At 45.1% G+C, this 25105-nt stretch overlaps 2 protein-coding genes across 4 annotated transcripts in view; one reads left to right on the plus strand and one right to left on the minus strand.

Annotated features, from left to right (window-relative positions):
• Positions 1-13797, plus strand: part of DUT (deoxyuridine triphosphatase) — a 19872-nt gene extending 6075 nt beyond the window's left edge. The window contains exons 2-7 of one of the 2 annotated variants that reach the window (XM_068127369.2): positions 3884-4048; positions 5553-5644; positions 7679-7723; positions 8846-8920; positions 10172-10242; positions 13641-13797. In XM_068127369.2, the coding sequence (XP_067983470.1) occupies positions 3884-4048; positions 5553-5644; positions 7679-7723; positions 8846-8920; positions 10172-10242; positions 13641-13697 (505 nt within the window). In that variant the 3' untranslated portion in view covers positions 13698-13797. The remainder of the gene's footprint in view (positions 1-3883; positions 4049-5552; positions 5645-7678; positions 7724-8845; positions 8921-10171; positions 10243-13640) is intronic. The other variant, XM_078785515.1, reaches the window with a different exon arrangement.
• Positions 13798-15565: 1768 nt separating this feature from the next.
• On the minus strand, positions 15566-25058 carry FXN (frataxin). Of its 2 annotated transcripts, none has more exons than XM_068127370.2 (5): positions 24889-25058; positions 24680-24753; positions 23864-23984; positions 16214-16311; positions 15566-15871 (listed from the first exon to the last, which is right to left on the minus strand). In XM_068127370.2, exons 1-5 carry the CDS (start codon positions 24967-24969, stop codon positions 15718-15720), a joined length of 528 nt encoding a protein of 175 aa, XP_067983471.1. In that variant the 5' UTR covers positions 24970-25058; the 3' UTR covers positions 15566-15717. The 2 variants fall into 2 exon arrangements, with proteins under 2 accessions (XP_067983471.1, XP_067983472.1); XM_068127371.2 differs by having other exon boundaries at positions 24680-24723; positions 24889-25030.
• Between the last annotated feature and the right edge of the window lie 47 nt (positions 25059-25105).

The following is a 25105-nucleotide window of genomic DNA, read 5'->3' on the forward strand; positions in this document are numbered from 1 at the left end:
ACTCCCCTCTTTGCCCCCCCCCCCCCCCTCCGACCTCCTCCACATTTTCCACTTCATCCATTCTTCGACTCCACCATACCATTTCACCCACTTCCTCCCTTCTCCCTATTTAACCACTCCCCTCTTTGCCCCCCCCCCCCCCCCTCCTCCGACCTCCTCCACATTTTCCACTTCATCCATTCTTCGACTCCACCATACCATTTCACCCACTTCCTCCCTTCTCCCTATTTAACCACTCCCCTCTTTGCCCCCCCCCCCCCTCCTCCGACCCCCTACACATTTTCTACTTTATCCATTCTTCGACTCCACCATACCATTTCACCCACTTCCTCCCTTCTCCATATTTACCCACTCCCCCAAATTCATCCCCAAGTCTACTTCGGATTTTGCTTTCATGCAGAGAATACAGTGTCCTCCTCAGTCTCTCTCACTCAATACTGAGCATGAGGTCAGAAGTCATCTGCTTTCAGCTCTATCGGCCACGTTGGCATCCCAATCACCCCAACATCGTTCAGTACATCTACCCTCGGTCCCCTTTTTACGGTGTCTCCTCAAGAAGTCTTGGGAAGTCCCATTTTACGTTTTCCATTCACAGGTGCCCACCTCATTGACATGCGATGGATTCTTTCATCACTCGATTGGATGAATATGTCCGACCCATCCAAGTCTCCTCCTCGAAAGCTTGTATGTGAGGTGTACCTGTTTAGCTTTCCTCTTCTATCATGATGGTACCCTTCTATCTCCAATGCTTGGACATACCGATCTAATTCCGATTTACACTTATCTACTGTTTCTGCTGCCACTACCTTTCCAGGAGGACCATTCCATGCATTATAACTACTCTCTGATCAGTGAAAGACCCTTCCCATAGTACCATCTTGACTCTCCTCTTCTTTACTTCAGCTCCGGCCCCTGGTCCTGTCACTCTATTTTGCTCAATAACTCTTCCGCAATTATTTTGTCTTTACCCTTCATAATCTTAAATATCCCGATCATATCCACTCATAACCGAGCTTTTGTCTGAGCTGTTGTTAAAAGGAAAAACATCTTTTGTTCTACTTCAGTGCATCGACCTTGACATTTATTTATTTATTTAAAAGAAGGTTTCATGATGGAGATTGCACATAATTCAGCACATCCCACAAAATGATGGCCGATTTCCTCGCTTTTTTCAGGCTGGTAAGCAGTGGGTGTTAGTGCCGTGCGTCCGATGGTCTGTCTATCATGAGAAGAATGTCGTTCTCCTCCTCTTCCCTCCATAAAGGTGAGGAGTGATGGCACCAAGCTCCTGCCTTGACCACGATACTCCTCCACTCCCCTCTGTCCTCAGCCAACTCTCTCCACTCTCCAACCACCTCCACCTTACTGATGTCCCTCCTCACACAATCCTCCCATCTCAACAACGTCCACCTCTTTTCCTTCGACTTGCTTCCTCAACCTACCCACTCTCTTTGCCATTCTCTCCTTCCCCATCCGCACCAAATGTCCAGCCCATCTCAGCCCACTTTTCACCAATCTCCCCGTCAAGCTCATCTGCACACCAATCTCCCCTCTCAGTTCATCCATCCTCCTTCTATCCACCCTCTTCACTCCCGCAATCCCTCTGACCAGGTTGTTCTCACAAACCTGCAGCCTCTGTTGTTGTCTCTCTGTCAGGGCCACCGTCTCCAGATTGTAAAGTTAGGCCGGCGTTACGGAAATCTCGGGGAAAAACCTTTGTTTGCGTTTCTCATGGGTCTCTGTAAATCCGCAGTCGTATTAGCCCCATCTATCTATAATTCCAGTAATCTCTGTGTGTATGTATGTATGTATGTATGTATGTATGTATGTATGTATGTATGTATGTATGTATGTATGTATGTCTGTATGTCTGTGACCGCTGTTTCTCGACAACCACGGGTCCGATATACTTGAAACTTGCCAGGTATATTGCTGGGGACCCGAGGATGTGCCTTTTCAAGGTTTCATATTAATCGGAGAAGTAGTTACCGAGCTATGTCCAAAAAACGATTCAACCAATCAGAGAGCAGCGAGCTATCACGTGTGCCGAACGTGGCGAACAGACTCTGCCTCGGACGGCACATTTGAGAGCGTATTCATTTATTTCACGTTGGCAAACTATGTTGCCGTTAAACTATGTTTTAAAACTAATTAAAACTAATTTGCGATTCATTCGCTTTCCTGCGCGTTTGTGCACGCGATGGCGATTTCTTTACCAAACTCCGCAAGCCGTTCGCTTTGGACCAAACCATTTCATGTAAATAGAGGGGGGGGGGGGGGTTGTCACCGTACTCGCAAGCCGTTCGCTTTGGACCAAACCATTTCATGTAAATAGAGGGGGGGGATTGTCACCGTACTCGCAAGCCGTTCGCTTTGGACCAAACCATTTCATGTAAATAGAGGGGGGGGGATATAATTTTAGATATATATATAGTACGGGCATGCCCTAGTATTTAGAATGTCAATAAATGTGTATGTCAATCAGATGCAGGAAGACGTAATGGACCCGTGCGTAATATTTAAAGATGTCAGCATTGTTTGGAGAATTTAAATTTGGTATCCCAACATCATTAACCCTGTGCCCCGTGACTACCAACCAGGTCTGGTGTCCTACCTGTTTTATGTATTGGTGAGAACCAATCCTTGTCGTATGACTTGTAATACCCCTTCTTACCAGGAGTGGCGCTATTCCATACATACTGCACACACATAGAGAGAAATGGTGGTGCCCCCATACTCTCAACCCCTTCAGGCTATTTTTTTTTTTTTTTACCCCCTGCAACACTGCTGGGCCTAACCTGACCCCACCCAGCAGTTTATGAGTAGGCAAACTCACAAACAAGACATTTCTCGAATTGTATCACATTTAGTGTGATCGACGACTTTGTTGGCGGAGGTATTGTGTTTTCAGATTGTCCGTCCGGCTGTCCCCCGATAACTTAAGAACGGCTGAAAGGAACCAAGTCAAACTCCGTGCATGCATGTATAATGACGCAAAGATAAACTATTTAGATTATGGGTCAAAAGGGCAAAGGGCAAAGGTCAGAGGTCCTGTAAGGTAAAAATTCTGTTACTGTGCACTAACTTTAGAAGCAGTGATGGGGTTTTGACCAAACCTGGTCAAGGTATATAACGTATTGTGATGCAAACATGAACTGATTCGATTTGGGCATCAAAGGTCAGATGTCATGTCAGGTAAGAATGTGATACCTGAGAACAGCTGAAGGGATTTAAATCAAACTTGGTCCAGGTATGTATAATGATGCAATGATGTGGGCGGAGGGATATCGGTCGACGTCGTCAAAGAATGCCATTCTCGTTAACTGTTCGTTGTCTGTTATATTCAGGGATAATGTCTTGTATAATAGTAATAATTTCTTCATTCTGTCCCCCATCCCCATTTATACCCTATCCACCCTCCCTGCTCCTACCCACTTCCACCCTCCCTGCTCCTACCCCCTTCCACCCTCCCTGCTCCTACCCCCTTCCACCCTCCCTGCTCCTACCCCCTTCCACCCTCCCTGCTCCTACCCCCTTCCACCACCTCTGGAATAATACCTTGTTATAGATTACATTTCTGGGTTTGTGGTCTTGTGGATGTGACACAAGCATGATTGGCCGAGTGGCCGCCTCCTGTGTCTGGTTCGTCATGTACGAACCATTCCAGACTTTTGCACAATGCAGACATCCATGGGGGTATCGTTCGCGATAGAGAGCAATATTCTTTGCAGACGTTTGCGAAGTTACTTAAGTCACGGGGTTTTGCTGTTAGTACGTGTATCTTATTGAATGGGAGATCGAGCTGGTCGACCATTAGGACGTAACAGCCTTGAAATAACAACAATGCATAGCGTGTCGATCATGACGTCGGATCACGTGTTAGGGCAGCGCGAATTTTGAACTTGAAGAGACCGTTGTGTTCGAGAGCATACTGCAGCATGCCTGGGGCAGAGACCTGCGAGACCAGTCTGCGCTTTGTCAAGCTCAGCAGCGACGCCATCGCCCCGACGCGGGGTTCCGAATGGGCGGCAGGATACGACTTGTACAGGTAATTGTGTGAACGGTGTGTGCTGTGGAGATTCCCGCCAAATTGATTCAAAAATCCCCCCCAAAAAAATTCCTCTTGTAGAATATAATGTTTTTATATACTGTACATGGTTTAATTCTCGTAGCTGTGTAAAAAAAAAAAAAAATGTCCAAAAATCCCCCCCAAAAAAAATTCCTCTTATAGAATATGTTTTTATATACACGGTTTGTCTCGTAGCTGTGTAAAAAAAAAAAAAAACATTTTTTATCGCGGAATGAAGTTTTGGCGGGAGAATTCGAAGTTGTGAAGTAAACAGTCATCGGACATTTGGAGATATCCATAAATAGTTATTGAATATTGGAGAACGTGAAGCTGCATGGATTAAAAATGAATGAATATCACCCGCACCAACCACCCAGGTCTCCATCCTGCATTGTGTAGTGCGTGCACCGGAAGTACGTATCCTCCCACAGGAGAGGGGCTTCCACATTTCGGGTTGATGAAACCTACAGATATATAATATTAATATATATAAGGTCCACTGCATTACGACAGCCTCCCTCTACTCGTGTTGACCATTTATTTTGTGGTATGCAGTGCTCGCCATGTTTTCCATGCAATCTACCCCCTGTCAACCCCCTCCCCTGCTAATTTTCCAGATTTTCCTTGCTGAGTTTGGTCCTATATCCATCCTATCCACCCCGTGTGTGTCCTTCCCACATCCCTTGCTTGTCCAAGCCTCCCTCTAGTCTATGTTTTTTCCTTCAGCCTTGCTGTTTGTGCCCCCCTCTCTCTTTCTACTGTTCCTTTCGTTCTGTTGCTTCCCGATTCGTTCAGTGTTCTGGCTCTTCCACGAGCCTCGACTTTTGATACAAAATGTTGGAGAAAGTTGAGAGGAATTTGTTCGGGGTACTGGCGATAGATAACTCACCTTCTCTTCATGAAAGACGCCATGGGAATGTTTAACCAATCCCAACAGAAGGGACAGCCGGCTTAACGTCCACTCCGAGGGACGGCGCACTCCGTGATGCGGCACACCCTGCCCACGAAGCACCGATCGGACAGTTTCTAGGCGGGTCAGGAATCGAACCCAGACTACACACCCCGGCGGGCCAGTACGCAACCACGGCGCCATCCTGTGGTGCAAGAATTCCTTGCGGAAGACCATTGGGATGTAACAAGTTTTGTCCATTGCCGTTTTATTTCTACCTGGGGTCGAATTGATTTGATTATTTCATGGTTAACACTCATGTGTCCATAGTTACCGTCACTGTTATTATTATTATTATTATTATTTTTCCAATTCAGGTTCCAGCCAAGAAGAGCTTTAGGTCTTTTTGAATGAAGTGATGAATCCCACATCCCAAGTGCTTATTCAGACTCCTGTGGTTCCGCATGATGCTTCAGCAAACTCCAGAAGACCAGAACTCAAACTTTCGATGATGATTATGAGGAAATTTATATTTTGATCCTTGAGCCGTTTGTTATATCGATTCAAAGTGTCGAACCGCCGTTTGTCGTGCAGTGCCGAGGAAGCCGAGATCGCTTCTATGGACAGAAAGGTCGTCAAGACCGACATACAAATCTCCCTACCTCGTGGATGCTACGGCAGAATCGGTGAATTTGGGCTTCATGGAATTTGTTGTTGGTTACAATATTGAGTGTTGTGTCGTTCGTGTGGTACAACGTAACGGGACGTTGTAATATAAAATTGAGTGAAGTTGGTAGTTGGTTGATGTGCATAGATTGCTTACCATAGTATGAGGCCTTCGACTAGGGAACTAGGCTCATGCCTATGGAAGTAATGGGATAGTTGGGGGAGCATGAATCAAAAAAGACACCATTTCGCTTTGGAGGCCATTTCTTTTTCGATAGTCAAAGATGGTGGAATTTAACCCCACACACCCACCCCTTTCCACATCCCGTATGCGGCATGTGTCCTACCTTCTTCCCTTCGCTCTCTTTCTCTTTCTGTTTCTCTGTCCAATCATTCTCTCCCTCTTTTCCCATTCTCAATTTGGCTCCTATCAACAACCAATCACTGTGCAACAACAACAGGCATTTTAAAAGGCCATTTTCCCTGCTAGAGCGGGGGTTAGCCTTGTGGTCCCCATGACAATGTTCTCCATTTTGCCCTATTTTCTGCATCTCCCCTTGTTAACCCCCTTGCCCGCATTTCTTCTTCCACAATCTTTAGCCAAGTCTTTCTCGGTCTTCCCCGTCCTCTACTTCCTTCCACATTCATTTCCATCACTCTTCTCAACCAGTCACTTTCATCCTTCCTCAACACATGACCAAACCATCTCAACCTGTTCCTCTTCACAGCATCAATCACAGGCTCTATTCCATCATCTTTCGCAATTCATCATTTGGCTTCCTCTCTCTCAACGATACTCCACACATCCACCGAACCATTCGCATTTCCAGCCTTCGTTGCTGCTCTACGTTCATTACCCATGTCTCGCTCCCATAAATCATAACACTTCTCACACATGCAGAATACACCTTTCCCTTCAGCTTCGACACTCCCCTCCTTGTCAGCACGCCACTCAGTTCCCGAAACTTCTTCCATGCACATCTCACTCGAGCAACCGTTGCCGAGTCTGATCCACCTTCTCCATTCAGCATGTCTCCTAGGTAACAAAATGCTTTCACACCTTCCAGCTTCATGCCGTCTCCAAGATCCAACTCAACATTTCCTCCATCTGCAGCTCCCTCTGTGCACACCTTACTCTTGAATGTAGCTGCCACACTGGTTAATGACCCTCTCAGACCACTACATTTTTGATGAACCCACTCAGCACACATTGTACATTGAATCGAGTTCACTCCGACACCCTTCCTGCATATAGCACATGGCCACTTCCCAGTTCTTTCCACCTCACCACATGCTTTACCACTTGCCATCACCTTCGTTTTTCCGATATTCACCTTCAGACCTTTCGTCTCCATACATTCCTTCCACTTGTTCATCTTCTCCTTCAGTCCATCCATACTTTCTGCAATCAACACCAGATCATCTGCATACAACAACTCCCACGGTAAACCCTCCTTTACGTTCCGAGCCAGCACCTCCATCACAGCTACAAATAGTAGTGGACTTAGTACCGACCCCTGATGCACTCCCACCTTCACCTCAAACTCACCACTGTTCCCGTCCTTCGTCCTTACAGCTGTGCGCGCTCTTTTGTACATTGGCATCACTACTCTGATCAACCATTCCTCCACTCCTAAATGGATCAATTGTGCATACGTAATGTGCATGTGCAACCAATCACTGTGCATACGTAATAAATGGATGGTCCCCAAAAGTATTTGACAAATGGCTCCTTACGTCAAATGATCAGAGTTGGGGGCACGTGCTATCAGCCGATTAAAGTCCCAGTGAAATTAATAAAGTGTACTCTCGTGGGACATTAGGGGAATCGTGGTAGACAAAGCCGGGACATTAATGGACACGTCGTGTTGATTTACATTTGCTCAGCTGATGCACCGTCATCCTAAGTTGTCCGAATACATACTACCTGTTCGTTTTGCTTTGTAATGCAGAATCCGGTGACAGTTTTATTACAGATTTTACACACCATGTTGTCGATCTTCCGATGGAACATGCATGACTTGACTCTTCCCATTTTTCCCAATGTTTGCCAGCTCCACGCTCTGGCTTGGCGGTCAAGCATGGCCTGGATGTTGGAGGTACGTGCTTGTAAACCCTTAATCTAGTGAATATCAGATGATGAAAGTACAATCAAAGCTTGCCAATAATCCCGATTTAATGTCTGTGTTTCCTAAGTTTAAAAAATATTTAGAAAACGATTTTTGTTGTTGATCGTGGTGAGTATGATTTCATTTTGTGTTGACGCGATACCTATGAGGTACACACACTTGCCCTGAAGCCGTCTTACCTGGGTTTGAATCTCGACTGGAAACAGCTCTTGATGAAGCATTCATGTGATGAATGACGACGGTGCAGTGATTGTGAGGACTGGTCAGGGTAGATTGAAAATTGCAAATAGAATGGGGCTCAGTGGAGCGCATTCCTCTGCCAGGCTGAACAGTGATAGGCCGGATCTGGATTCGGACCTCTGAACCAAAATCGAATCGGCTTGTTCTTGACACATACCAAACTCATTCACTTAGTTTTGTCATAACTCGTCCATAACTTTTTGAAATTTCGTGTTTTATATAATTTTTGAATTAGGTGTTAGCTTAGGTTCCTGGTGTTGGCTTAGCGGTTAGGGTGCCGGCTTGGGATCCTAGGATCCTGGGTTCGAATCCCGGTCGATCGCTGAATTAACACCAGGGGGGTTTACTCAGCCTGTCATCCTTCCGAGGTCGGCAAATTGAGTACCAGCTCACTGGTAATTCCCTGTGTGTCGCAAGAGGCGACCAACAAGGTTGGCGGCAGGAAGGGCATCCGGCCATAAAACATTGCTTCAAAAAGGGGACCACGGTGCCCGAAAAAGGCCAACCCCTGCTCTGTGGGGAAAAATGGCCTCTAAAAGGTGGTTTTTATATAATTTTTGACCCCATCTCGCAATGGTGAAGAATCACTTAAAATTCTCCGATCCGGATCCAGATCTTCATCAAAAATCGAATAAATTATTCCTTGACACACCCACCCACCCTCTCCATAAAATTTCATCCAAATCGGACCACAACCTTTTGACAGACAAAGGGGTGAAAACATAACCCACATCCACCTTCTGTGGCGAAGGTAACAAATGTTGACATTTGGGGACAGTTTGGATTTGACTCGATGCACTCCGAGCCTTGCGGTTTTAATCCCGAACTTTGGCTTGAATCGTGTTGCTGCAGCTGGAGTGATCGATGCCGACTACAGAGGGAGCGTCAGCATCGTGCTGTTCAACTTCAGCAAGAAATTGTATTCTGGTACGGACCAATCCAAGAATGACCGGCATCGGCTGTGCACGTTGAACTAAACTGTGTAACACTGTAATGCTTCGGGGTTATTTTGATTTAAAATAGGATTGTAAAATTATTTTAACCTTTTCATTTTCAGAGGGCTTTTCATGTGTGGGGAATGGCTGACAATATGGTCTGGAGGTACGCACACTCGGCTGAGTTGTCTCGCCTGGGTTCGAATCCTGTCATCCCCATGTTTCACAAGCACAAACTGTCGTCCCGGTGTAACGTTTGTGCCACGATTCCATCCCTCGGATGGACGTTAAAACGGGGGGGTCTCATCTCCTTGTATTAGTTGGTGGCCATTAAAGACTTGACGGTGTCCTTCAAAATGAGTAGTCGAGGGATCGACAGCACCATGAACAAATAAATTCCTGGCCTAACTAGTAGAGGGCACAGCTGCACCCTCAGCCAGTGATTCTATCCCACAGCCTTGTGCTGCAAATGAAGGTGTGTGTGCGTGTGTGTACCATGAGAAAGGAAACTATGCTTGAATAACGTTGAGGTTAGTGAATGGTGAGGGATGTTGGGTCCAAACGCTTACCATGTCCAAAATTCAAAGTAAATAATAAAATTTTGAGTATGAAGGAATTTCAACAATATGTACTGCGCTTTAAACGACAAAAATGATTTATGTAAATTATGAAAATAAATAAGTACTTTCAGGTACAAGGTTATTTATTATTTTTGCGGAGCTTGTGCATCTTTGGCATTAAAAATTTTTGAGTACAAATGAATCGTTTGGTTAATGGAACAGGCAGGATAGCTCGGAGGGAGTGCGTTTGTTTGCCTTGGAAGGAGTCTGGGACCAATTCTCAGTCTATTAATCGTCGGGGTTCACGGGGCAGGTGTTTCATTCAAAAGTACGTCTATCTTAAGAAGACGTTAAGCAGGCTGTGTTGTTTTGTCACCCAAGCCTGGAGACATTACCTTTCAGAAAGAATGTGCCATTGTGTGCCTGGGCCAATTCCCAGTTCTTTCCTTTTTGATGGCTGTTTCAGGCACATCCTGTGATGGAGTAGTGTGACCTGTCCAGAGTAAATGCTCAACAATGATAATTTCCACGTACACTTGTGGGTACCCCAGATGCTCCCCAGAGTGGTACGGGAAGTATTGTTATCGATCGTTTTTGTGGGGCGCGGGGCATACATTTGTACATAATGATGAGTTGTGCTTGCTCGTGTTTACCAAGCATCTCCTTTGTTCCACATACTCCAGTAAAGAAAGGTGACCGGATTGCCCAGCTCATCTGTGAGAAGATCTGCTACCCAAAGCTGCAAGAATGCGTGGTGAGTGCATGTGTGGGAGTCGCGTACGTGTAAGAAGAATGCTTGTGCCTAACGACATGTTGTGCCTGTGAGCCATAACCACAGTGTCACACTGATACTCGAACAAAAACAGGTCACACCGAGTCTGGTGGGAACCTTGTTTAATACAAGTAATGTGCATTTTGAGGTCAAAGATCAGAGTCTGTAATAGGTTTTTGTTATCGCAATAACTTAAGAACGGCTGAAGGGAACAAGGTCAAACTTGGTACATGTGTGTATAATGATTTAAAGATAAATAGATTAGATTGTGAGGTCAAAGGTCCCGTTAGGTAAAAAATTGTTGTTGCACTAACTCGTGAACTGGTGATGGGGTTTTGACCAAACTTGGTATAAGTAGTACGATTCAAAGATTAACTGATTGGATTTCGGCAAAGCTCAGAGGTCACTTCAGGTAAAAATGTGATACTTGAGAACAGGTGAAAGGATTTAAGTCAAACTTGGTACAGGTATGTCATATATGTGGGCAGAGGCATAATTAAGAGTGCTGCTTTAATTTCAGTATGGAACGCATTTACTACAGGAAGATGGTGCAACATGCCATACACGTGACCCTTTTTCCCCCACGTGTGTGAACCTGAAGTCCTGCTTCTTAAAAAAAACAAAAAAAAAAAACATTTTCAGCAGATGCTTCATTCCTTTTTCTTTCAAAGTCAGAAATTGCTTGCAGCAGATAATTTCAGAATGACATCAATTTGGATTCAGACCAGGTCACTCTGCCTTAGACAGGCTGCATGTGCTCTCCCAAATAATGGAGGAGGCCCTCTATCTCATACATAAGGTCATGGCCATCTCCAAACAACTTTGGCTTCGTCTACTCTCGTTGCTAACGTATGGCTCAACGGAATCCTTTCATCTCCTCTCCCTGACAAGGCTGGAGTGCATCAAGGCAGTGTTCCCCTCTCTCCCAAGTTGTTAGTTGAATTTTATCTTACTTGTACTATTTATTTTATTTAAAATCTTATTGGCCCGTCTCCTGCTGGTTTTGTACTCGTGTGCGTTTGTGCGTGCGTGGCCAGGCCGTTACTTTGTTTTTGCCATTTGAGCTATTGTCGTCAGATTTTCACCAAAGCTTTATTATGATAATACGGAGAAGGAAAATTAATTGTCCAAAGGTTAGCGTCACCTAAAATCGTCAATTTTCACCTGAGTGACCTGAAATTTTAAGAATTTGCATATTGGTTCACAAATTGAAGCTAAAAGCTGATTTTTTTTTTTTACATCTAAAGTTCATTGGTCAAGGCTGCATAAAATAATTTTCATTTTGTATATATATATTTTTTACTTTTCATTACTTTGAGCATACAGAAGAATACGTCATAAAAACTGACGGGGATGGGCTTTGCATGTTCAGATGCTTTCTCGTTTTAATTTGCAATACATATCATTCTGGTGCTTTTTGTGTAAAATTATTGACCAGAAATGCCCTCCAGGAACTTGATCTCCATTTTACTATAATTCACCAAATGTTTGTCCATCCATCCGTCCGTTCCCAGGTACTGCAAAAACGGCTGAACCAATCGCAACAATATTTTGGGTGGGTAATCCTGAGACCCCCTGGAGTAAAATAGGCTATTATATTGTTTTTCCAATTTCAGCTTTGGTCTCCAGCATTTTCAGGTTTGGACTCCCGCATAACGTTATTTTACCGGGTACCGCACAAACTGCTGCACCGATCGCAACCTGACGAATGAAAACACAGTTAAAAATAATGACCTCGGACAAAGACCTTTTATAAGGACATGGGTTGAATCCCTGCTTGAGAGAATGCCAACCCCCTCCCCACCATCACGGTCGTTTCTCCAACTCGATCCCACGAGATATGCGGAAAGGACGACCCAAAACCAATTATCTTATTTTTGATTCGTATATAAACATTAAAAGTAAATAATGACCTCGGCCAAAGTTCAAACGACGTGGGTTTAATCTCTACATTAGAGAATTCCACATAGCTATTTGGGTGGTGTATAAGCTAACAGATCGTTGTCTCCATCGATCTTGCCAAGGCCGTAACACCTATCGACTCAAAATCCTTTTATCCTTTAAGCGTCTTTGGGCTTCTTGAAAAGCGCTATACAAAATAAATGTATTATTATTAACTGTTGACTTGGTAGCTTTTACAATGAAAGAAACATGTATCGGGAGTACATACTATGTCACAGAGCAATTGTGAATGTGACAGCTCTGAGGCATCATTCACTTCACATCGCAGTGACTGCGAGCACCAACATGGCGGCTGTAAGATTAAAATCTGGCTTCAAGCCCCCTCACCACCCAAAGCCTGCAACCACAGATATTAACACGCTCCTCCCCCTTCATTCCCGTTCTTCAAAGCAAAGTGGTAAAAATTGTTGTATCACCATTATATATTACTCGCAATGGTACTCGCCCTACGGGCGGGGCTTCAATTGGGAGGCCCAAATGAAAAGGCAAAATATCAGAAATTGAATAATTGAAATATGTATTTATATGTGACCAAAACGTCGTCTTCAAATATAATTAACACCCTCTTAATTTACGTTTAGACTGCTGGGACCCTTCAGAACTTTGACGACCTTTTAAGTCCCCTGAGACCCTTAAGACCACCAAGACCCCCGAAGACCCAAAACACACCGAAGACCCCAAAGACCGTTAAAAATCCAGAGGAACCAAAATGCCTTGCTAAACCCTGAAGACCCAAAAGACATCAAAATGGTCAAAGATGCCTATCCCGCTGAAGTGATGTGTGGTGAGGCGCGCGGAGCGCGCCGAGTCGCACTAGTTTGTATAATTAGATCTATGTTAAGGCTTGCTTCACTAAGCGTCGTTTCACATTAATCCACATGAAGAACACAACTTTGAGTGAATGTCTAACTCTATCGGATCCCCTGAACAAAGGGATCTGATGGAGATGTTTAAGATAATGAAGGGTGTGGACAAGATGGGTTCAGCAGAGTCGATAGTGTTAGAACCAGGGGCCTCAACCTGATGGTAGAGAAGATGAGAGTTAGGACAGTTTAAAGGTTTTAGTCAGAGTGGTTAATACAAGGAATAGTCTCCCCAGAAAGGTGGGGGCAATAATGGAGGGGTGGATGCCTTCAGGTTGGGATTGGATAGGTACCTGGATGTGAGGTAGAGGGGTATGGGGATATTGGCGAGACTTGTAGGTAGCTTGTGTGGGAATAGGTGATGGATACTGGGGTTGGTGCAGTGCTAGTATGATGGGCCAAATTACCTTCTCTCACAACAAAGTTATTTTTGTGTGCTTCACAAAAACTGTTGCTGGTTTATAAGCCTCGATATAAACACTGTGTTACTAAAGCTTTATCAGTTTTATGTTCAACTTCTCATTCCATAATTTCTTTTTGTCTCCCCACTCCTAGTCCCTGGATAATACGGAAAGAGGTTCTGGTGGTTTTGGTTCAACAGGGAAAAATTAGAAATTTACGTTGTTTAACTGGTCGATTGAAAAGAACACAGTCATATACCCTCAGTTAACCAGTGGTGTTTTGTTTTTTGAAATAAACTTTGGAATTCTTATCTGCTCAAAAATTTTTTTTTTTAAAGTTGTCTAAAGCTTATGCAGGTGCTTGTACATATAACAAATGTATGACAAGGGCATTCATAGGCCTAAATGTACTTTTACATGAATTACACCATTTGGTATATGAGATTTGAACCTTGGTTCACCACTTGTGTGCTTGGGGTTCAATTGGGAACGCTAACAGGCCAGACCAATCCTTGTGATGCAAATAATCCACAGAAGCCAAACGATAGCATTTGCTGCCACTAAATACTATAATGTCCTGTTTTCAACTTTACTGTTGAGAAAGAAGGAAGAAAAAAAAGAAAGAAGAAGAGGAAGAAGTTGTTTCTTGGGTTTGTTGATCTGGAGAAAGCATTTGATAGGGTTCCACGTGAAGTAGTGACATGGGCATTGAGGAAGTTAGGAGTGGAAGAATGGTTGATCAGAGGAGTGATGGCAATGTACAAAAGAGTGCGTACAGCTGTAAGGACGAAGGACGGGAACAGTGGTGAGTTTGAGGTGAAGGTGGGAGTGCATCAGGGGTCGGTACTAAGTCCACTACTATTTGTAGCTGTGATGGAGGTGCTGGCTCGGAACGCAGGGTTTACCGTGGGAGTTGTTGATGATCTGGTGTTGATTGCAGAAAGTATGGATGGACTGAAGAAGAAGATGAACAAGTGGAAGGAATGTATGGAGACAAAAGGTCTAAAGGTGAATATCGGAAAAACGAAGGTGATGGCATGTGGTGAGGTGGAAAGAACTGGGAAGTGTCTGTGTGCTGTGTGCAGGAAGGGTGTCGGAGTGAACTCCATTCAATGTACAATGTGTGCTGAGTGGGTTCATCAAAAATGTAGTGGTTTGAGAGGGTCATTAACCAGTGTGGCAGCTACATTCAAGTGCAAAGTGTGCACAGAGGGAGCTGCAGATGGAGGAAATGTTGAGTTGGATCTTGGAGATGGCGTGAAGCTGGAAGGTGTGAAAACATTTTGTTACCTTGGAGACATGCTGAATGGAGAAGGTGGATCAGATTCGGCAACGGTTGCTAGAGTGAGATGTGCATGGAAGAAGTTTTGGGAACTCAGTTGCATGCTTACGAGGAGGGGAGTGTCGTTGAAGCTGAAGGGAAAGGTGTATGCTGCATGTGTGAGAATTGTTATGATTTATGGGAGCGAGACATGGGCAATGAACGTAGAGCAGCAATGAAGGCTGGAAAGGGTGGAAATGCGAATGGTTCGGTGGATGTGTGGAGTATCGTTGAGGGAGGAAGACAAATGATGAATTGCAAAAGATGATGGGAATAGAGCCTGTGATGGATGCTGTGAAGAGGAACAGTTTGAGATGGTTTGGTCATGTGTTGAGGAAGGATGAAAGTGACTGTTTGAGAAGAGTGATGGAAATGAATGTAGAAGGAAGTAGAGGATGGGGAAGACCGAGAAAGACTTGGCTAAAGATGGTCGGAGAAGAAATGCGGGCAAGGGGGTTAACAAGGAGAGATGCAGAAAATAGGGCAAAATGGAGAAGATTGTCATGGGGACCGCAAGGCTAACCCCCGCTCTTGCAGGGAAAATGGCCTTAAAATGCATGTTGTTGTTTCAACTGTACTGTGTATGATAAAACAAAAAACAGATTCAGACCTGCATATCACCTCACCTGATATCACCTGACATGACTTCTGGAGCAAAGGTGTAACCAAACTTGAACAGTGGTTTCCACGTGTTTAAAACGAGGGGGCAAGTGAGGACGTCGTATCTGCAAAGCCTTTGCTGTGGCATTACAACAAAATTCAGGTATTTATACATTTTAATCCAGCTATGAAAATGTCCAGGATGGTCCGAGTCCTTTTCCTCCACTCTGGTCATGCCTATTTGGACAAGAGAGTTGAGTTTCATGATAATCTGAGGGCCTCATAAAGGCCCAGACAAGAACCGACGAGGTTAACGTGGGACTGCACCACTGTGTGGCAGACACATAAGGTCAATTGAACTGTTCAGGATCTTTGAGAGTTCTGTAGTTAGCAGATCATGCAGTGCAAGACCATCTCGGTTGTACACCCAGCCATGGCCTGTCCAGTCATAACGTTTCGGGCCACTATGGGAGGGTGTGGTGAGGAAGGGTGCACGGGTTGGAGGAAGGGGGGGGGGGGGAGGGTTGGTGGTGAGGCAGAGTTCAAAGGTTGATTACCGGTTATTTGACAACGTTGGTTCAAATGCCTTCGTGGTTCAAATGCCACGTGCAAAATTTCTCATTTGAGCCTGAGTTTTTATTTTAATCACAAATAAATAGCATCAAAAATAACCAATTGCAGTGTATTTCTTCAGCTAAATAACTTGGACTCGATAAAATAACAAAACTGAGTGTGCTTTCAATGGTGATTTGGTGAAACCAGATATCCAGGGTTGTGGTGTTCAATCATATCACATGGATCCTTACCTGAATGGAGAAGAAAGCCAAATCTGCCTGTTTGGGGCCTGTTTGTTGATAACGTACGTTCCAAGCTTTTGACCGAGTTTAACAGTCAGCACTCCAGCCTGCAAGCACCAACACACAGATTACACTGCAATATCAACTACTTCCTACATACGAATATCAGAAGCATATTTCATGATGGGAAAACAGTTTTGATACGTATTTAGCCCGTACCAGTAGCATTTACCTTTGCAAACCTACTTCGAGCGAAACTCTCAATCTGGGTTCGCTACTCTTCATTCATTTGTTCCACTTCTCTTGCTTGTGAAACCAACTTCCTCAATCTTTATCTCACCAGTGGTCCTGTTGGTCCATTAGACCAAATTTGCATATGCGTCTTTGTGGCCTTGTTGCATACTTGCCTGCTGTACTGCTTGAGCATTATCTTGCTTTCCACCAAGCCCAAATGCATTTAGGCCAGGGTTGGGAGGAGGGGGATTATACGTTTATCGTTATTGTCAAATGATGCTGCTACTATTATTATTATTAGTATTAATTAATATTTGCTTTGTTACAATGTTATCATTCTTTTTGTTACTACCTCCACCACCAAAGGTGGATGTAGGTTATGTTTTCACCCCTGTCTTTGTTGATCTGTTTGTCTGTGAACAAGATATCTCAAAGTTGTGGACAGATACGGATGAAATTTGGCAGAGATGTAACGTATGACAATTGTTAGATTTTGGTGAAAATCCGGATTTGGCTCCGAGAATTTTTTTAAAGCGATTTTTCACCATTGGGAGATGGGCCAAAAACGACACAACAGGATATCTCAGTTATGGACAGATTTGGTGGAGAGGACGGGTATGTGACAGGGACGAAATGATTAGTTTGGTGAAGATTCGAATCCGGATCCGAGAATTTAAGTGATTCTCCACCATTGATAGGGCCAAAACCAATACATAGCACGATATCCGAGTTGACCAAACTTGGTATTATTATATATTATGATGCAAAGATAAATCGATTCGATTTTGGGGTCCTGAAGTCATGTTGAGTTACAATTACTGTGTTACCTCCAACTTGAGAACGGCTGAAGGGATCTTAGTCAAACTTGGAGGTATGTATAATGAGGTAATGAACTGATTAGATTTTAAAGTCAGAGGTCATGTTAAGTAAAAATTATGTTGCCGTGCCAACATGTGAACAAGTGATGAGATTTTGAACCAACTTGGTACAAGCATATATGATGCAAAGATTAACTCATTGGATTATGGCATTAACAGATCAGAGGTCCTGTCAGTTAAAAATGTGATAACTTCAGAACAGCTGAATGGATTTCAATCAAACTTGGTACAAGTATGTAATAATGTGGGCGGAGGCATATTGGTCGACGCTGTAACGTAGTGTCTTTCTAATTGGAAATGGCTTGGAGATTAACTACACAACAAATAACTTGTCGTAAGATACTTGACAAAATGCACAATAATAATAATTCATTTATTTTGTATAGCGCTTTTCCAGAAGCCCAAAGGCGCTTTGACAGAGTGGAAAACATAATGCATAACAATACATGAAAACAACAATTGCAAAAAGACAAGAATCAAGAAAACAAACAGCAGCGATATACGGCATATATATATAAGACAAGAATCAAAAAGACAAGACAAGAATCAATAGGGAAATATTTAAAGCAAAAGGAGGGAGAAGGAGAAGAGATAGTCAGGGGTTAAATGCTGTGGGTTGAATGTTGAATGCAGCGTTGAACAGGTGGGTCTTTAGTGATGTTTTGAATGTGGTGAGTGAGGAGGAGTCTCTGATGGTGTGAGGTAGTGAGTTCCAGAGGGTGGGAGCAGCGATGGAGAAGGCCCTGTCCCCCCAGGATCTGAATTTGGTCCGGATGGAGGGGGTCAGGAGGTTGGTACCAGCAGAGCGGAGGTTGCGGGTGGGAGTGTGTCTGGAGAGGAGGTCAGCCAGGTAGGATGGGGCCAGGTTATGGAGGGCTTTGTATGTCAGGAGGAGGATTTTGTACTGGATTCTCTGGGGGATGGGGAGCCAGTGAAGCTTGTAAAGGACGGGGGTGATGTGGTCACGGGTCCGGGAATGAGTGAGTAGACGGGCAGCGGAGTTCTGAATGTATTGGAGTTTATTGGTGATTTTTGAGGGTGAACCATAGAGGAGGCTATTGCAGTAGTCCAGACGGGAGGTGATGAAGGCGTGGATGAGGGTTTCTGCAGCCGTGGAGGAGAGGGATGAGCGGAGACGGGCAATGTTTTTCAGGTGAAAGAAGGCTGACTTTGTGATCTGTTTAGTGTATTTGTCGAAGGAAAGGGTTTGGTCAAAGATGACGCCAAGATTCCGGATGTGAGGGGAGGTGGATACTGGGATACCGTCGATGTTGAGGGCAAAGTTATGGGTGGATTTTGTGAGCGTTTTTGGGCCAATGATGATTATTTCAGATTTATCACAGTTAAGCTTGAGGAAGTTGATTTGAAGCCAGGATTTTATTTCAGTGATGCAGTTTGTCAGGATAGAGTGGGTGTCGGTGGAGACGGACTTGGTGGAGATGAAAAGCTGGATGTCATCGGCGAAGCAGTGGAATTGGAGACCATGACGGCGGATTAAGTGACCGAGCGGGGACAGGTAAAGGATGAAGAGGAGGGGGCCAAGAACTGAACCTTGGGGGACACCTTGGGGGAGGGGGGCAGTGGGGGATTTGCAGTTATTGATGGAGATGAACTGGCATCTGTCAGAGAGGTATGATTTAATCCAAGAGAGGGCAGTGCCGGTGACGTTAAAGGTGGATTCAAGTCGGGTGAGGAGGATAGTGTGATCGATGGTGTCAAAGGCAGCGCTGAGGTCGAGGAGGACGAGAATGTTGAGGTTGCCAGCGTCAGAGGAGAGGAGAAGGTCGTTGGTGATTTTGAGGAGAGCAGTTTCAGTACTGTGGTTGGAGCGGAATCCGGATTGGAATGTTTCATACAAGTTATTGGCAGAGAGATGATGTTTGAGTTGAGTGGCTACAGCGCGTTCCAAAACTTTTGACAGAAAGGGTAGGTTGGAGATGGGTCTGAAGTTGTTTAGGGTGTCAGGGTTTAGACCAGGTTTTTTTAGAATGGGGGTAACAGCAGCAATTTTGAGGGAAGGTGGGACGATGCCTGTAGACAGGGAGGAGTTTATTGTTGCAATGATAAGTGGAGAGAGAGCAGGGAGGGAGGCTTTGACAAAGCTGGAGGGGATGGGGTCAAGAGTGCAGGTGGCAGTTTTCATTCCTATGAGGAGTTCAGAGAGGTCAGTAGGAGAGATTGGGGAGAACCGAGACAGGGGATGGCAGGACAAGGGGGGGCAGGTGGTTGGAGGGGGAGCGGGTGCGGCGGTGGTCAAGCTGTTGTAGATGTTGTCAATTTTGCGTTGGAAGAAAGAGAGGAAGGAGATGCAGTTGTCTACTGTGAATGACTGGGTGGTGGTGTTCAGGGGGCGGAGGAGTTTGTTTATTGTCGAGAAGAGTGCTTTTGGGTTTCCGGAGCCAGAGTGGATAATTTGAGAGTAGTAGGCAGAGCGGGCGCGGGAGAGGGCATCTTTGTAGTGTTGTATGTGGTCCTTGTAGGCTTGGGAGTGAACTGTGAGACCTGTTTTATTGCGGAGTCTTTCAAGTTGGCGAGCACGAGTTTTCATCAGGTGGAGTTCAGGGGTAAACCAGGGAGCAGAATGGGTGAAAGAAACTGTTTTGGTTTTTACAGGCGCAAGCTGGTCAAGGCAGGAGGAGAGAGTGTGGTTGTAGTAGTCAGTGAGGTCGGAAGGGGTGTGGAGGTCAATGAAGGGAGAAGTGGACATTTTTTCAGAGAGGGTGGATGAGAATGAGGTAGGTGAAAGAGCGTTTAGCTTACGGAAGTTGATTGTGCGATAATGCCTTGGTGTTGGGGCGGGGATGTTGATGGTCAGAGTGATGGCTAAGTGGTCAGAGAGGGTGAGGTCGGAGCCATAGAGATGGTGCAAATTTAATCCAGTGGAGCAGACAAGGTCCAAAATGTGACCACGGATATGGGTAGGAAAGTCGACATGTTGAGTGAGGTTAAAGCAGGTGAGTAAATCAGTGAAGTCAGTGGTTATTGTGGAGTCAGTGGAGTCCATGTGGATATTGAAATCACCAAGGAGGAGGATTGAGGGGGAGAGGGAACATAGCTGGGTCAGAAAGTAGGAGAAGTCAGACAGGAATGATGGGTGTGGTTTGGGAGGGCGGTAGACGACAGCCATGACTGACTGCGTGTGACCAGAGAGTTTTAAAGCCAGGTGTTCAAATGATGGAGCAGATGAGATGGAGATGAGGTTGGTCTTGATGTCTTGACGGTGGATAACGGCAATTCCACCACCTCGGCCCTCCGAGCGTGGTTTATTGACGTAGGAATATCCATTGGGTGTGGTGAGGTTGAGTGTGTAGTAGTCCAGAGGTTGTTGCCAGGTTTCGGTGAGACAGAGAAAGTCCAGTTTGTTATCCAGGATGTATTCGTTCAGGATGAGGCATTTATTGTTGAGGGACCGGGTGTTGAACAGGGTGAGCTTGATGTTGTTTTGAACAGCAGGGATGAATTCAGGTGATTTAGCCAGGGTTCGTAGGCAAGAGGTGCGATCGTGTGGGTTGCTGTGACCAGGTGCGCTGGGACGAAGAGTGAGAGTGCGCTGAGCCGACCAGAGGACGGGGATGGAGTGACCTGATTGCAAATAAACAAACTTGCGACCGGAGCCACGGTGAATGTACCTGGGTCGTCGGAGGAGTCCATTTGATTTGATGGCAGAGATGCATGATGGGGTGGAGCGGGTATTGAGCAGAAGAAGCCTTGCGGCGGAGTACTTCAGAGCCATGCCAGGCAGGAGCGAAGGGACGAGTACGAGGCCAAGGTCGAGGAGGCAAAGCGGCAAACGCAGCGGCAAACGCAGCGGCAAACGACTGCAGCCGCTAATCAAGACCACAGCGGCAAACAAGGCCACCAAGACCACAAGGCATGTTCATAACAATGTGTAGTTAAAAGGAATAAATTGTGTTTTTTTTTTTTTTTTTTTCTTTTTTGTTAACAGGCAGAACTTGGGCAGTTATAGGAAAGTATTTGCATGCGCAAAAACAATGCTGACATGTGGAGCAGGGTCACTCATTTTTAAAGATAGAATTGAATACCTGATAAAAGTCAGATATAAAAAGATAATACTGTGGCTTTTACGTGATGGATTTCCGGGTCCATGCAATGTGTTCTTTGTAACAAGGAAAATCGATGCAGGAGACCATTCGGCCATCTAGCCTGTGCTAACAGTCAAGCTAACGGCGTAATTACCCTGCACACTCGAAGGACAAAGTGGGGTTAAGCAATTGGTTCACGTCCGTCTGTCTAATCCGTTTATGATCGAGGAACAACTTGTTTAAATAGAATGTTGCGTTTTGAAAATTAATCGGAAGACAGGTTTCTCATTTTTCTGTACTTTGACTTTGAATTCGTCCCGATTGCAAATGCACAGAGGAGAAATTTTTCTTCGTCTGCCTGCCAGTGAAACAAAATTGAAAATTATTCGACTGGTTTTAAAGGATGGATGAGACGGTCCACAAACAGGCATGAAGAATTAGTGGGACGTGTCAGATAGCATGATGCAATATACGCTGGGTCAAACGGTGTTAAAACTCAGAATTTGACTTTTACAATTTAAATTACATATGTGATGAGAACACAAATAACCATCATACTTAAAGAACCTCCAGGTATGCAGAACTTCAATTTAAACAAGCATTCTGAGTATTGCGTTGCAATACATGTCCCCTACCAAAGTTCAAATTGCCATAACTTTGTCAAAAATGATCGAATATGCAAATTTATGCTCGGTTGATGCTGGTTTTCAAACTTGATCTGAGGTACGCTGAGACACGTGTGTCACGCCTCGCCTCGTTGATAAGCCCGCAAAGTCGCTCTGTGGAGCAGCCTGCACGTATTGCACTGTATGAATTGTATAATTACCAACTCACGGTCTGAGGTACTAGCGATTCAAGAGATATCCATTTTTGTTTTAATATTTTCGTTTAATTAACGATATCTGCCAAACCACATTACATGCCCTATCGCAAATTCCAAAAGGATATTTTAGTAGACTGACATGCTGAACAGATCTGTGAAGTTTCCCCTTGATTGGATCAAAAATGAGGGAGGGGCTCGGTTTTAAAGGTTCATGCTTAAAAACGTCATAACTCAAACCATGTGACGCATGACATGCTCGCTGACTTTTTGTTTGTCATGGGTATGCGATTCTGCCTGCAAAGTTTGGCCTCGATCTGTTCAGCCGTTGCAGAGAAAAAGGGGTTTTCGTGTTTTTATGAAAAATATGGCGGCCGAACCACGTGACCTGTGACGTCATAATTACCATTAAAATATTCTACAGACCGAGTCCCCCCTCCGATGAAAATTTGATCTCAATCGGTCCAATTATTGCAGAGAAAATGGTTTTTAAAGGAACTTAAAATGGCACTGAGTTAAGGAGCATCAGAATTATCAGAATTACCAAAGTTCAAAGTGCCATAACTTTGTCAAAAATGATCGAAACGTCGTGAAGTTCGAACTTGATCTGTAACTTATGAGGAAACCATGTGCCAAGTTTGAAGTTATTAGCATTAAGCGTTTAGAAAAAAAGGCTGGAAAACTGTTCTTTGCGTGACGGACAGACAGACTGACGGAGGGACGGCGTGCAAACCTATAGTCCCCTCTGGTGTACACCGGTAGGGGACTAATAAAAGGTACAACGGGGTGGTGTTGGGGACTGTTTCTGGACTATGTCCACAAAACTTCTGGATTTTTTTTTTTTGTTAATCATTTTATTTAGTTGAACACTATGTGGGGCATCATGTTCTATGAGTTCTTCAGGTTGATTCGTGGGTATGAGACCCACGATACCCACTCTTCAGGAGTGGGTATGAGAAAAGTGTGGCAGACTCGGACATCACCAGGTTGGTTTGAAAAAACAAACAAACAAATACTTGTGTTGATTTTCATTTGGGGGAGAGAGGCGTTTTTAATTGTTATGAATGAATGAATGAAAAATGAATTGTTTTTAATTTTTCATTCATTTTTAATTGGTAGCATGTTCATAATTTTTAAACACCATCCGTGTTTAAAAATATGGGTGAAGGCAGATTTAGGTGTAAGAGTGAACAACACCGATCCCTTGATGAGAACCTCCTCCAGACATCACAATCACCCATCCATACTCGAGCTACCTGCAAGTCCTGCCAATATACCTGTACCCCTCCACTCCCTTTCCAGGGATTTCCATGTATTTATACATCAGTATTCGCTCAGCTCACTGAATGTGTCAGTATTGCTTCCTTACATGTATTTAATTAAGAAATGCAAGTTTTTGTGACATCGCCCTTCAACGTGTGACAGTCGCACAGCGCATGCGCAGTCTATACTCTGGCAAGCCGGTGGGCGCAGGAGCTTTGTCAATCATTATAGACGATTCACCAGTAGCACAAGTGAAGTCTACATTAATTTTACCCCATGCGGTTTCGTTTGTTGTGTTCAGGTCAATGTCACCGGTACCAGTTTCACAGAGGACAGGATGGATTATACAAGCAGAAATAATTAGTTTCACCGACGTTGCATCTAAACGGCCACACAAATGTCCATGTCAACCAACACTGACCGAGAAAGAAGCGTCGTAGTCTTTTGCTGTACAGTCTGCATCTGCAAGATCTTCAAAAAATTCTGCCATCGCATCCAGTGTCTCATCTGCAAACTTCTCATAAGTAGCCTGGTCCAGAGGACTTGGGACAAAACAATAAGAGGCACATTCATTGGTAAACAAGATGGAGGAACTAAAGTTAAATGTTGATAAATCCAATCCAGAAGTTGCATTCAAGGCAAGCGTATGATTCCGGTTCCCTCACAAAAGAGGCGGGTGGGGGAGGGAAGTGAGGCGGGTGGTGGGGGGTGGAGTGAGGCGGGTGGTGGGGGGTGGAGTGAGGCGGGTGGTGGGGGGTGGAGTGAGGCGGGTGGTGGGGGGTGGAGTGAGGTGGGGGGTGGAGTGTGGTGGGGGGTGGAGTGAGGCGGGTGGGTGGAGTGAGGCGGGTGGGTGGAGTGAGGCGGGTGGTGGGGGGTGGAGTGAGGCGGGTGGTGGGGGGTGGAGAGGCGGGTGGGGGCGGGGAGGTGAGGCGGGTGGGGGCGGGGAGGTGAGGCGGGTGGGGGCGGGGAGGTGAGGCGGGTGGGGGCGGGGAGGTGAGGTAGTTTCAAGTGGGAGGGGGAAGGGAGAGTGAGTGGGGTGAAGGTGAGTGGAAAGGAGAGGAACAGTCATACCTCTACCTCCCCTACACTAGCATGCACCTCTCATCTAATATAATAACGAAGCAAACCCCAAGCCCAATATGAGACAACCGTACTGACAATGCCGATGACAGGACGCCGCAACCACCTCCCTCCCTCTCGGCTGTCCCACCATGTCCCTGCCAGGTCTGATTCTTACCTAGACACCTGTTCGCCACTTATCCAGCGTGATGGATGTTGTCTCTGGTTTGGAGCACACGCGGAGTGCCGAAACTGTAAACCAGAATCAGTCACGAATCCATCACATACATCTTCAACAAATGATCATTTCTGGTTTAGTAATAAGAGCCGTAACCGCTTTGCAATGGTCGCCGTAGTCACGTTACCAATTCACCACAATATACTTACGGTTATGGGCACCCCTTCGGACCCCCACAGCAGCGCACCAAGCAATCTTCTTCTTCTTGTAATACACACAAACCACGACATGATGGAATCATTCTTCACGCACCTCCCCCACAATGCTTTTCTTCCTCGTGCATTGCCGGGCGTAATGGGAACCGGAAGGACATAAAGCTGTCATCACCGTTGAGGGGTTTTTTTTATTTTTCTTCTTTTACCTGAT

This window comes from Myxine glutinosa, chromosome 10 (genome assembly GCF_964187855.1).
Source record: "Myxine glutinosa chromosome 10, kmMyxGlut1.1, whole genome shotgun sequence".
Taxonomy (NCBI): Eukaryota; Metazoa; Chordata; class Myxini; order Myxiniformes; family Myxinidae; genus Myxine; species Myxine glutinosa.